General features: G+C 40.9%; 1 protein-coding gene across 1 annotated transcript in view; it reads left to right on the top strand.

Annotated features, from left to right (window-relative positions):
* The window catches only part of Col6a5 (collagen type VI alpha 5 chain), a 97,537-nt gene that overhangs the window by 54,897 nt on the left and 27,928 nt on the right, over positions 1-14,712 (top strand). The window contains exons 28-33 of the mRNA XM_023704480.1: positions 1,132-1,167; positions 1,329-1,365; positions 5,632-5,643; positions 7,509-7,996; positions 11,118-11,211; positions 11,735-12,385. Of these exons, the coding sequence (XP_023560248.1) occupies positions 1,132-1,167; positions 1,329-1,365; positions 5,632-5,643; positions 7,509-7,996; positions 11,118-11,211; positions 11,735-12,385 (1,318 nt within the window). The remainder of the gene's footprint in view (positions 1-1,131; positions 1,168-1,328; positions 1,366-5,631; positions 5,644-7,508; positions 7,997-11,117; positions 11,212-11,734; positions 12,386-14,712) is intronic.

The raw sequence follows: 14,712 nt of genomic DNA, 5'->3' as shown, positions 1-14,712 counted from the left end.
TGGATGGATGGATGGATGGATGGATGGATGGGTAGATGGGTGGATGAATGGATGGGTAGATGGATGGATGAATGGATGGATGGGTGGGTGAGTGGATCTATGGGTGGAAGGATGGATGGATGGATGGATGGATGGATGGATGGATGGATGGATGAGTGAGTGAGTAGATGGATGGATTAATGGATGGGAGAATGGTTGGATGAATAGATGGATGGGTAGATGGATGGATGGATAGATGGATGGATGGATGGATGGGTGGGTGGGTGAGTGGATGGATGGGTATGGGTGGGTGGATGGATTAGTGGACAGACAGGTGTGCCAATTATAAATTAGAATAAAGGTTCTTATCTGATGTCCATGGCTGAACTTCTGCAGGTATGTGGGGGATTGTTAATAAAATTACACAAGTGTAAGCCTGTAATATCACTCTTGTGGAATGATAATACTCACATTCATTAATTGTCCAAAAGGATTTGTATGTGAAAATATGTTAAAAACCACTGCCTGATTCTGATAAAAGGAAGCAAAGAGACAAAAAAAGAATATCTCAAGCTGCTGAGAAATACCACTGACTTCTTCCAAGAAGTTTTTCCTGATTCACCTCACCCAATGATTTGAATTTCTTTCCTCCATAACCTCTTGGCACTTATGATTGTAACATCCATGCACTTCTTTCACGTGATGTCCATTTTGCTCTCAGTGGTCCTTGGTTATTTCTCATGTGTTGAGGTTATCATCTGCTGCATTTTAAACTCCCTGACTTATAACATAACTGCACCTCTGTATTCTGAGTACTGCCTTTTGGAGTCTGCTGTTTACAATTTTAAGCTTTCCTATTAGCAATACTTCCTTCAAAGTATTGCATATTTAATGCAAATATCTGAAAGATATACTCTTATTGCATAACTGTTTTCCACCATAGAGAGAAATTTATTCCATTCATTTGGCTGCATATTAGCTCACCTCTCCTATTACCTGGCTTGCTCACTGTAATTAACCCACTGGGGTTAGTGACTACTCTCTGCCAGCTGTGATTTTAAGAAAAAAAGATGGGTTTCTTTGTTTGTTTCCCTTATTTTATAACTGAAGACTTCAGTTTACAAATTATTTGTTTTGTTTTTATTTTCCTAGGGCCCTAAAGGCATGGCAGGGGAGCCTGTGTTTTCTGTATGTATCTCCTTATTTGTGGGGAAAAGAAACCTAACTCTTTCACTGGGAAATAAAACACAACCACTGGGAGATTACTGTATTCATGCTCTCTCTCTCTCTCTCTCTCTCTCTCTCTCTCTCTCTCTCTCTCTCTCCCCCCCCCCCCCCCCCTTTTATAGCAATGTGATCTGATCCAGTTTGTGCGGAGCCATATTCGTGAGTATCTGTGTGTTATGGAACAAGAGCATGGGTGGTTGGGGAAAGACTGTAGATGGAGCCGTGTGATCAGGCCAAGGGCACTAGCTAGAGAAGCCTCTGTAGCAGGATTGCCCTGAGTGCCTACTGTAGAGACCTCTCCCATCAAAGTGGGGAGGAAAAGAAGGATAAGTAGAAGTGCCTCAGCTCCAGAGAAACACGTATTCAGGAAAAGAAAATGTGTATGGAAACAAGTAGACCAACTCAGAAGGTGTGTGCATCAGCTTGCATAATTAATATGACAACTGTGCAAAGGGATCAAAGGGGCACAATATTAAATGGGTGAACTTGAGTGTTTAGAGTTAGTTGGTTATTACATAAATGCCAAAGTCTCTCAAGAGCTGGTGGTCCTTAACACCATTGATAAAAACAATTATACATTTTTGCACAGAAATTTAGAAGTCAAATCATATACAACATTGTAGCAAGAAAGTTCTATGCCATTTTCTTCTTGTCTCTGTGTAAAAATGCATAATTTTTTTCACATTCTATAGGGATTTAAATTTTAGAATATCAATGGTTGTTGGAAAATAGCAGTTCCATTTTTTGTCTAAGGTGTTATTCAGACAGATAGTGATGTTAAGCTTAACTGTCTCTGTTACAGGATAATACGATCTTATTATTATCAGGATAATAAATAGCTTCTCTACTGGATGTTTAACAACTAAAGTTTTCAGATCAAAAATTAGACATGGGGTAAATTACATAGGCTAAAAAGACAGCCAATATTTTGGCCTTAGCCCTTTAAGGTCAGTGAGGACTCAGGACATAAGAGAACCTCTGCTGTGACATCCTAGAACTAAGTGGTGTCCCAAATTTCTGATCAAGGAGATTATGGGGCCACAGAGGAAAGTGTTCAACAATGTATAGTGTGCCTAAGGAGAGTCACCTAGAGAGAAAAAATTCTTTCAGGCTTTTACAGAGAGCAAATTGGTCAAGCAATGGCCATGAGTCATCCAGATGGCTGACACTGACAAAAGATCTTCAAGATGCTGTACATGGTTTCAGGGTAAATCTTGAGGGGATTTGACTGACTTTGTCAGATACAAAAGTTACATTTTTACTTATATAAGTCTTGCTCTAACTTGTCTTAACCATCCAGCAGAAAAGTGTGACCATGAGGTATAAAAAATAATGCCATATTAATATGCTGAGCTGTAAAAAGCTCAAGTCAACCACTTCTGACAATTGCCAGTGCTGATAGCTCACTTCTGGTATGGACTATTGGACTAGATTGGGGTGTTTTGCTGAATTCAAGTACCTACAATCTTTGGACTGGTATCAAGTATCAAAGGGTCCTTTAAAGTCTTCTCCAAATGCAGCTTCTCTAACTGCAGTGGAACACTCACCCATCTCTGACAAAACAAAACAAAAAAGAGGGATATGTTGGGATCCAGGAAGCTAGGAAATCAGTCAAATGTGTGTAGGTGGGACTGGGCTTCAGCGCCTAAAGCAAACAAGCTACCTCAGTCATGAGATACACATCCTGTCTCGTTAAGGTCAGCTATTAGTTGCTGGACAACCTAGTGTCACATGTTACTAACTTTGCAAAAGTATAGATAAAGGACAGTTTTGGGCTGACAAAATAGCTCAGAGGATTAAAGCGCCTGCTTAGGCAGATGCAGCTGCCAGTTTGATCCCCGGCATGCTGCGCCGGCCCTGCCCCGAGGGTGTGCTGAGACTGCAATTGATTTTGGGCATGGTGGCACATGCCTGTAATCCCAGCTCTTGAGAGGTTGAACACAGGTGGATCACTACAAGTCTGATATATATAGTGAGACCCTGTCCTAAAATACAAAAAAATAAAATAAAAATAAAAGTAAAAGACCATTTTGTTGTGAACAAAAAAAATATGTATGTATACACAAGATAGGATAGATATAGTTACTTCTCTTAGTTCATTGAAAAGTTTGTACTAATATTGTTTAGACAAGATATCATGTCTGCATCTTGTCCTCTGAATAACTACTACAAAGACAACAGTATGCAATGTATTATTTTAACTGTCCTACTAACCTGTTTTGAAACTGTTTCATTGCTATTTTTTTTCTCAGTAAAATGAATAATAAAAAAAATGATGTGGAGTTTTCCTAGGCTGTGGAATTAGGGAGTCAGAAACTTAAGAGGTGAACCTAGGAAGTTGTCTTGGTAAAAAAAGAAGTCAGAGGAGAGGAGAATGGTATTGCAGAGGTGGGAAAGCCTGGTACATGTGGGCAGCTTACAAGGCAAGGAAAATGGAAGCCAATAGAAAGAAGGCAGGGGAAGTGTGAGTGATGCCAACAAGGAAAACAGGTAAGAGCCTGGGCCCAAGATCACAGGAAAAGAATAAAGGAAGAGCCATGGTAGAGAGAGAGTGGTGATCAAGCTCCTCAAGGTGTAGTCAGTCTTCTCAATGAAGTCAAACAATGACTTCCCAAGGGTGAAAAATGTGGAGACCAGTCATTAGAAGGCTTGGGTTTTGAAGGGGAAAGTCTTCCCACACTGAATGTTATGATTTGTGTCTAGCTGTCCCCCAAAAGCCTCATGCAGTCATTGGGGTGGCTTCTAGAGTTTGTGATTAATTCATGATCCAGTGCTGGGATTATGAGTGTGAGTACCCTCAGGCAGATAATCTGCATACAAGTATAAGGAGGGAAGAGAGGCTAGCTAGCTGCCAAGCTGCTGCTCCCCACTTTGCTCTTTGCTGTTTTCTGCCACCGTGAACCCTGCCATGTGCCGCTCTGCCTTGGAGCCAGCCAAGTATGGGCTGAAACCTCCACTAACTGTGAACCAAAGAAGCCTTTCCTTCCTTAATTTTGAGTGTCAGGTATTTTGTATCAGCAATGAGGAAAAGGTAACTGAGACACTGAGTCAAATGAGCTAGCTGGTAATTAGAGGGCTGAGGAAGTGTAGGTGGGTTCTATGACTGCACAGGCTGCTGGTTAGACAGACATGGAACTCCAGAGTACAGAATGGAGATCAGACTTGGGGTGAGAGGCCCTTGGGGCTCTATAGATGATGTCACCAGGGTTCTTTGATGTTGGGTCCCTGGAATAACATTCTGTGCTCTATATTCCTGCAGCAAGTCTCTCAACCAGGTTGGATGGCTGGGACCCTCCTTTGAGAATAAAATAGACCTAGAATCTAAGGGAACAGAGAGATAAAGGAGGTTTTGAAAATAAAACCAGAGAGGTCAAGTGATTGACATTTTAAAAGGAGACACAGGAGTTGAATATTTTTAGGAAACCTAAATTGATAAAAGAAACACACTAGAAGAGATGAAGCCATTTCCATCAGGGTCACGCAGCTTTGATGGATCTGAACCCACATGTGGGTCTAGATCCTGGATCTGCAGCCTCACAGTTGCATCTGAGTTCTCAGTCGGATGCACCAGACCAGACCTGAGTTCTGAAATACAAAGAAGGCTGTGGGGATGTGTGGTGCCTGCTGACAGTCAGCACGCCAGGAGCCACAGGAGTGGATAAAGCTCTCTGTAGGGCTGCTGTGCAGGGAACATGTGCCAGGCCAGCAGGACAGAAAAGCCCTTTGTCCCCAAAGGTAATAAATCCTTTTATAGATTGGGATGACTCATTGGCTTCCCAGGAAGGGAATAAGCTAAGCATGGAAGTTGTCAGGCCTGTGGTTTCTGGGAGATTTGCTAGCACTCGCCCAGATGGATCTCAGGTTTACTGAGGCAATCAGTCAGAGAAACCAGATGTGTTTTACTCAGAGAGACCCTTGAGATTTTTATTTTCCTTCTTTCTGGCTGCAAAGATCACTCAAACAGAGGAGCTATATTTATAGTCAGAGACAAAGTTCATTTGAAAATCCCCCTGTGGTTCTTCAGAAAAATAGAGATTCCCAAGATGTTCATCAGAGGAGAAAATAGACCCATATTTTAACATTCATTGCTGACTGACTCTCAGAAGACTATAAAGAGAGACAAAAAAAACCCCTCCCCATTTCAGCTTGTCATTTAATCAGAACTCAGCTGTTGTGCTTCTAAGATAAGTGATCGGTGTTGCAGTTTCAACCAAAATTCTGCTAAGGTCTGCTGATCATGACTCACAGGGGAAAAGGTCAGGGAAGTTCACAAATTAATAAAACCCTATGGACATCTTCCTCAGTCCTTTAACCTCATTTTCAATTAAAGTCAAATAAAACTTAAGTTTTGTTGAAATATTGCTTTTTAATTTTTTGTTTGTGTTCCAAAAATGTAATAGACTCTTCTCTCTTTCTTTTTCATAGCTTGTTGGAAAGGTGAGTGTTTCTACCAGATTTTCCATTGCTGAATAATAACTGTGCTTTGATCAGACCAATTTGAACAAACCCCTTCTGCTTGTAAATAAGACTTTTTTCTTCATGCACATGGGTCAGTCTTTTGATTATGACTGCTGGATCAAGCCCCTGTAGACCCCATGGTCCTCTCTAGACGCTGTCTCAGTTTTCAACTCAGTGTCTCCACAGAGTGGGTCCTGCATTGCTGGAGAATAAGAGAACATGTCCCTGACTGATCCGTATACTACTGCTCTGTCTGCAGCTCTTTCCCTGATGCTGGCTTGTCTGACGTTTGATGTGTTCTTCCCACCCCTGACCCACATTTGCACCTGTCACTCGCTAAGTGCACCCCCCTCTTTGTGATGGTACAGTCAGGTCCAGGACTGCAGGTGGTGCTACATAATCTTTAGATCCTGTGGGTGACATGGTCATAAAGCCAGCGATGTCACTTCAAGCTCTCATGGTCTCCCTCGGGGTTTTAGAGCTTGTACCAAAGTTGGGAGCCATTCACTTCAATTCTTCAAAACAAACAAACGAACAAGTCACACACACCCCAAAGAAAACCTTCGCAGACAGTGAGTGCTCAATGAATTGTTATGGACTTGGATTGAATGTATCAGATGTCCTAGTAGGTACTGAATAGGGAAGAGAATAAAAGCAATTAGCAATTTATTCCATGTTCTAGGAGACTCTGTGATGATAGGAAAATTTGGGAGATACTTTTCAACCACCTTGTCAATAATTTTTAGAATAGTGCTAAGAAATATGGATTGCTTCCATTTTCTTATTCTATTGTTCATTATTAGCTTTCATATTTTAAAAGTTATCCATCTAAATTTTTTATTTAAAACACACCTTTAAGTTAATACTTTCCAATTTTCCTATTTTTGTCCCTAAGACTAGTGTTTAGGATATGAGATTTGGAGTTTAACACGTTTTCGGAGTTGGCTACTTAAAAAAAAAAAAAAAAAAAACTTTCTCTTCCCGTGTTCATATTGAAAAATCAGATTTCATACTTATTTCACTATGGAGTTCTTAAAGTTCAGTTATCCTAAAACAGTTAGTGCATTGTGAACTGAGATACCACTTCCAGAGAGGCTCACTGCAACCTTCCTTGGTTCCAAATCTGCTTCCCTCTGCCCTCCACCCAGGCCTTCATTCAAAGGCTGGCTCTCCCCCGAGAACCTTCTGTTTGGAAACAGCCTCTTCATCCTCTGAATCCTCATTCAGAAGAATAATTATTCTGCACCTTTTAGTCGAATGACATGTTCCATCTCCGTCCCTGGAGGGCAGGCCCACATTTGCACTGCGGGATTCGGTTCATCTGTGCTGCGTTCCCGCGGGAGGTGGCGCTGCATTTGGAGCAGTGGTGCTCAGTGAACGCTGGTTGCATCAGTGGATGAAAATCTACAAAATTACTTTATCATTCATAGGTCATTTGGGTATTTTTAGGAGAGCTTTTCAAAATGCCCAACAAACTATAATTTCCTTTTATTCATTTTTCAAATATGCATTCAGCAAAATTCACTTTCTGGGCTTGTGCTATTTTAACATATACACAGATTTATGTACCTACTACCCCAATCAGAACTAGAAAAGTTCCTAGAATCTCCCCAATATCCTTGCAATAGACTGATTGTGGACTCTGAAGTCTGAGCAATACACAGTCACATAACATACGACATGTATATCTTCATGTTTACAAAGCAGATACCTTCCTTTTTTGCATATGAACAGCCTGCTTCTGGTGCTGGGTGAAGGTCTCAATTCATCTTGTGTGAACCAAGACTATGAGGAAAGCTTTGATTCAGTGAAATAATTAACACTTGTGCATCTCTTCTCTGTAGAAAAGTGTCCGGTATACCCAACAGAACTGGTTTTTGCCTTGGATCAATCCTCTGGCGTCACTGAACGGAGATTTAATGAAACAAGGGAAATCATCACTTCCATTGTTAAGAACCTTACCATCAGGGAAAATAATTGTCCCATAGGAGTGAGAGTTGTTGTGGTTTCCTATGACTCAGACACCAACTATCTCATCCGTCCATCTGACTACCACAGCAAGAAGCAACTCCTCCAGCTTCTTTCCCAAACAGAATACCAAGTTCCCACTGGGGCCCGAGACATTGGTGGTGCACTCAGGTTCGTGGCCCGCAATGTTTTTAAGAGAATGTATGCAGGAGCTAATGGGAGGAGAGTGGCTGTGTTTTTTAGCAATGGTCAAGTAGCCAGCACTTCATCCCTCCTCACAGCCACCATGGAACTCAGTGCCCAGGATGTCAGTACAGCAGTTTTTGCCTTTAATGAAAGAGCTTTCCTTGATCAAGCTTTTGAGGTAAGAACTTTCTGTGAGAACCTCTCTAGGGTTGGGTTGTGGTATCGGTGTGGTGGGGCGGGAGTGGTGCAAAGCCAGGGAAATGTGGCTTCTTGGAGTTCACTGAGGTTTCTGCAGTGGTATTGTCAGTGTCATGAACTTCAGTACTTAATAATAACCACAGCAGCCATGTTTGCTCAGTTCCTGCACTGTGCCAGGTACTTTCCCTAGAGCTTTATGTGCATACTCACATGTTCCCAGTGCTCTGAAATTAAATCATCTCTATCTTAAAAATGAGACAGTGAGGTCCAGAATGTTCTTATGACTGATCTTCTACATAACTTCTAACTAGCTAATTCAACTTCAAATTCAGGCTAGGTGTAGAGGTACAGACTCATAATTCCAGCACTCTGGGAGGCTGATGCAAGAGGATTACAAGTTGGAGCCATCATTCTTAACCTAGTGAGAACTTATTGAGAGAGAGAGAGAGAGAGAGAGAGAGAGAGAGAGAGAGAGAGAGAGAGAGCGCTTAGTGTGTGAAGGCTTAGTGTGTGAAGGCTCTCGTACTGGGACATGAATATAGCACTCTAGTAACCCTTCTGGCCTAGTGTTACTCAGATCTCTCATCTGTGCACTGTATCTCTTTGTCTTAACCCATGATGAGTAAAGTTAAATGATCTTCCAGTCCTTCAAGTGGTATAAAACCTATGATGTATATGAACATTTTTCCCCAAAGGGTTTGTTAATTTTGGATCCATGGATTCTGAAGAGATTTATTCTCATTCCCCCCAATGTAAGAATCTCTCCAAGATGCTTAAATATATTCAAATTATCTATAGAAAACCTCCTTCTGGAGTTGAGCAAGACCATCATGTTGTTCAAGAGCTGAAAAGCATTTCATTTCTCCCAGATACACAAACATCCACTGTAAAAAGAAAGAGAAGCTCTGTATAACATGAGGAGACTTGATCTGCTCCCAACCAACTCAAGAGTTTTCTGGAGGTAGTAGCCTCAGGAAGCCTCACAACAGATCCTGACATAGAAGATTTAGATTAGTCATTTTCTTGTCACTACTACAAAGTACCTGAAACCTGTATCTTAAAGGAGTAGAGGTTTATTTGGCTCATAGTTTTGAGAGTTCAATCCATGGTAGGGGGAAGTTGCTCATCTCTTGGCCACCAGGAAGTAGGGAGAGAAGAGAGGAGCCCAGGGAGGGAGAAACACTCCCAGGTCACACTCCCAGGGTCACACAAGTAGCCTTCCCTACCAGTGCATTTAACTATGAATCCATGAATGGATGAATACATTGATGAGTGTAGTACCCCATGAACCAATCTCTTCCCCAAAGCCCCACCTCTGAACACATGAGACTTTAAGAGAAAACTGCAGATCTAAACCATAACAGAAAGTCACAATTTTGTGGGTCCCAGTTTTCCTTTTCCAGGTTTTTCAGCCTCCCTATTTTTTGTTCCATAAGTGAAAGAAGTGTCATTTCTGCCTTGAGAGCTGCACCAATTTCTAAAATGGTACAAGCAATTTAATCCCGATCTTCAGCTGGAACCATTCCAAAACCTCATGGAATCCCCAGCCAAGAAAAGTCTCCAGGCACTCCTCTTAAGTCATTGTAACTTCCACAATCTCCAGAGGGTATCTGACCCCAGAAGCCACTTTTTCTCACTCTCTTATCCCCTGGTAATAGCCTCACACATTTCTTCTGCCATGGATCATGCGATCATGCATAAGCGAGGCTGTCTCCAGCTGCTGAGTGTGTACCTTGCACCTCTATGCTTGGCTCCCAGGGAACACTTTCTGCTCCCCTCTCCCACCGCCTTCATCAGCTCCTCACTGGCTCCATTCTAAAGATGTAGAGCTGCTTTCCTTTTAAGAGCGTGTTTCCTCATGTACTTAGCAACATTGGATTTTATCTATCCAGCGTTTATAAATTTTACTAGTATAAACAAAGTTGTTTTAATCAATATTTCTGTGTGGTTAATTTTTTTATGTTATTGGCTATTTTTATTTTTCTGTGAAACTGTTACCTCATGTTCCTTGTATCACCTCTATTTTTTGTATTATTCTTCAAAATAATCTACTCTAAATCACTTTGCCTTGTGTCCTTGTCTCTGCAGCTGGAAATCTCAACTTGCAATGCTCCATTACTGTTTAAAGTTTTAATAAGTTGCATCAGCATAAATCTTATTTTTCTCTGTGGAGAACTAGCCCACAGTCTTTTATGAAGTTAGAAAAAATAGTCAGAATTATTACATATTCCCACACCCCTCAAGTGCTAGAAGTATACTACTGCTGGAAGGGAGTCTCTGCCTTCTATAGACCAAACTTTTTCTCTCTACCAAATCATTCTAATCAAAAGGGAAAAAAACACCCATTCTTCTTCTCTCAGCTTCTCACATCTATTACTGTCCTATTTCTTGGCATCCAATACAATGATTTCTTAGAAAATTTGTTTTTGTATCTGTTGTCTCCAGCACCTCTCTTTATTTTATCTCTGGAGCTAATCCTAGGCGCATCTTCATCCCTGGTACTCTCCTAAACTCCTCATTCAGGCCATCAATGATCTCTGTGATTTTGCGCCCAGTGGTCAGTTCTCAGCCTCAGCTCTCTTGACTTAGCAGCAGGACATGGTGTTGCTCATCCCACCCTTCTCTTGGAAGCACATGTTCTCTGGCTTTTGGCATTCCTTGTTTTCATGGAAACATAATATTTATGGTGAAGCGGGTGTGCTAGAGCATAATCAGAAGCATGTAAAAATTCAGCCAATAATTGTAGGTGTGGAAGTGAGGCATTTTAATACTTTCCCCAGAAAGTGAATGAGACTGTGTCTGGTCAGGTTATCCTATGACACTTTTCTCATCATAAAACACAGATGCTGATACTGATCTTTACATACATTTTGGGGGGTTATAAAGGAGGTGTGTGTGTGTGTGAGAGAGAGAGAGAGACAGAGACAGAGACAGAGACAGAGAGGAAGAGAGAGACAGAGACAGAGAGGAAGAGAGAGAGAGAGAGAGAGAGAGAGAGAGAGAGAGATCATTCAACCTAATCTTTATAGTGAGTACATTAAAGCTTCCTCACAGTGATGCAAAAAGTGGACAAGTAGGCATTCACTTCTCTTCCCCTGCAGTTTGACAGCACGGGAACATTTCAGGTGATTCCAATGCCTTCAGATGAGGAACATGAATATTTAGAAAGACTACGACGCTGCGTACTTTGCTATGGTAAGACCAATAAGTAGAATTTATTGTACTGAAGGCTATAATGCCTTCTAGGTGAATTATTGAATCTGGCTTTATTGGAGATTTCAATTTTTTATCGTATCATCTATTTTCTATTTTATAGTACTAGAAAACACCAGATGCCATCATTTCAATCTCCCTAGTGTTTGAAGTTTCCACAGAGTTGAAAATTGGTTTAGAAACTTCTCCGAACTATGGAGAGTTTCCTAGGGACAAGGTGGTAGTTTGTATCAAAAGGCCCTAAAACATTGAAACTACTTTCTAAATGAGTTTGGATTTCAGCTATATTTGCTGTCTAACTCTTCTTTCAGCACAGGCGTCAAATTGTCTACTAGTGGCCATACAAATATTGGGACATTGAAAATTCCTCATTGATTTAAGTGATGTGAAATTGAAGAAGTCAACAGGCTGTTGATTCTTGATAATTAGTCTGAATCACTAGAAATAGATTCCACATAAGTGTCTTGTGCTAACATTGAACCAAAATGCATCTCTGTGTTTTCAGATAAATGCTTTCCAGATACTTGTGCTGAAGAGGTTTTATTACCTGCAGATTCATACATGGATGTAGCCTTCCTTTTAGAAAATTCTCAAAATACAGCAAATGATGGTTTTAAGGCTCTGAAAAACTTTCTGAGCTCAGTAATTGACAACTTTGACATTGCTTCAAACCCTACAATCTCAGAGTCTGGTGACAGGATTGCTTTGTTGAGTTACACTCCCCTGGATGGTTCAAGGAGAAAGAAGGGTACAGTAAAAACAGAATTTGACTTTACAACTTATGACAACAAAGTACTAATGAAGAGACACATCCAGACTTCCCTCGGCCAGCTGAGTAGTGATGCCACCCTTGGTCATGCCCTGCTGTGGGCCACAGAACATCTCTTCCCAGAAACATCCCACCCAAGAAAACACAAGGTCATCTTTGTGGTCTCAGTTGGAGATTATCCTGAGACAAAGGAATTTGAGAAGAAGGTGGCTTTGAGGGCCAAGTGTGAAGGCTATGTCATGTTTATGATTTCTCTGGGCTCTAATGACATGGAGGAGTTGGCCAGCTACCCATCTGATCACCATCTGATACAACTCGGAAAAATGCACAAGCCAGAACTGAATTATATCGTGAAGTTTCTAAAGCCATTTATATACTCAGTCAGACGTAAGTCATTGTTTTTATTTTTTTTTAAAAAAAACCCTAGTATTTGTTCATAGAATTGAAAAGCTAACATGCCTACATTTTGTGTCTGCACACAATCAAAATATATGAATTAGATAATGAGAAGGGCAGTGATGGGACATGCCCTGGCTATATCCTGGTGATACCCTGGTTATAAAATGACCTTTTCTGTGGTAGAGTGTCTCTTGACCAAAGTCTGAGCAGTGGGAACTACGAAGTGACTGACATTTTCCTGAGTCATGTTTTCTGAGTCTGAAGAATTTCTAGCATTCCTGAGATGGTCTCTAGTGTAAGCATTTAGATAAAAGTTTTACTAGCAACACCAGTTATTTCCAACTTTGATTTGCCTTGGAGATCTGTGTGAAAATGGAAAGATGGCACCGTTGTGTGCTATACCTGACACTACGTGCAGCTTCTGATTCCACATGTGTATGATGAAGCCTGAGAGTCTGCATCATAAGTGGCCAAGTGATGTCAGTGTTGCTGGCTCATGGACCATGCTTTGAGGAAGCTGGCTCTCGGCCAATGCCCTAGAAAACTTTCCCCACGGAATGCACCACAATTGATTTGTGAAGAACAAATACAGAAATTCAAAGTAACCATCTAAAACCTTTTACTGACTGCTGCATCCCATAACTCCATGATTGGTGGACTCTGTCTAATTGAAAAGAATAGACAGCAAAAGTATCCCAGTCAGCTAGAATTAGCAATGAATTGTTCTTTCTTCTACCAAAACTTTTTTGAGAAACACTCATCTAGAGATAGCTCTCAGGCAGATAAGTGCCATGATTTTGCCTCAAGGAACATTTGGAGATGTCTAGAGACAGCTTTTGGTTGTTCACCTTGGGAGTGCTGCTGGCATCATGTTGGTAGAGGCTAGGGTTGCTGCTAAACATCCTATAATTGATAGGACTGATCTTCATCTCAACAAAAAATAACCTAATTCCAAATTTTGATGGCTTTGTAGTTGAGAAACTCTGTATGAGTCTGTTTCCCACTGCTATAATGAAATGCATGAGATAATTAGCATACAAAGACAAAAGGTTCTTTTGTCTCATAGTTCTAGAGGTTCCAGTTCAAGGGGCCTCATTGCTTTGGCCCTCCTGGAAGTGTGGCACATCATGGCAGAACTAGCAGAGGGAGGGCGACCTTGCTCATATCACAAGTTTGGAACCAAGAAAGGGACAAGGGTTTCACAGTCCTCTTCAAAGATACATTCCCCAGTGACCTAAAAATCTTCCTAAAGATCCATGGTGCCTGCCAATAGCCCCAACCTAGGGATTAATCTTTTAACCTATGGACCTTTGAAGGCCAGTCTTCTAAACCATAGCACCATCCTCCTAAAGATCCTCTGAGCAATGTTCTTTGTGGACATCTCTTAGGCTGAGGAAGAGTCAGCTGGAACAATTCAGCCAACCTATAATCTCAGGTTCTTTGATATTTGAGAGATGTTCCAGCACTTTCACAGTGATAAGATCTTGAAAATGCTCTCTTTCCTGCAAGGAGAGCTCCAGCTCTTTCTAGTCAGATTAGGTTGGAGAATCCATTGACTACCCTCTTGCCACTGCTCTATTATCTCCTTAAACTGAAGATGCCCTCAATTCTGTCATGTAAAATGGAAGGAAAAGTGCTTCTAGTTAAATTTTGGAATCAACTCTTCTATTAGAGATTTTTATATTATATTAGCTAAAAGTTCTTTTATATGTATATCAGTCCTGTGTGCCATAGAAATGAAATATATGAAATAGACTAGTTATGACATTCTTAAAACTTCTCATTCAGAATTTGACACTTGTGAAAGTCAAAAACTCAAAATTCAGAAGTTTTACTTCTTGACTTGAAGTCATTGATATAATTTTCTTGTGCCCCCAAGATCAATGGCAATTGAGCATTCTGAAAAGATTATCAAGTAATTCAAAACTCATCATGCTGGGTTCTTAAGTAGCTTTCAATTATGCAGAGCTAACTCGTTTTTTGCTTCCACCTGAGCAACACTGTTAAGCACATCAAATTTTCTATCTTCCCAGAATCACTTCATCTGTAGGAGTTATAATTACTCTACAGCCCTGGATTTCCCCCCAAGGTGCAGGCTCCTGTTCTGTACCTTTTGGTGCTGGCACCACTTGCTCTTCTACATGCATGGGGAATGTGGATAGCAGAGCCTGCCAGGCCAGCCACAAATGCAGCTCCACTTGATCAGAAAATATGTTCTCCTTCTAGATAAATAAGTGAAAGAAAAAGCATGCTTCCTGGAATAAAAAAAATGTGATTATTATAAAATTACAGACATTCTCTAAGATATTTTCCTG

The sequence above is a fragment of the Octodon degus genome, unplaced genomic scaffold (assembly GCF_000260255.1).
Source record: "Octodon degus isolate 3935 unplaced genomic scaffold, OctDeg1.0 scaffold00008, whole genome shotgun sequence".
In the NCBI taxonomy this organism is placed as follows: Eukaryota; Metazoa; Chordata; class Mammalia; order Rodentia; family Octodontidae; genus Octodon; species Octodon degus.
This window is presented reverse-complemented; position numbering and strand designations above follow the sequence as displayed.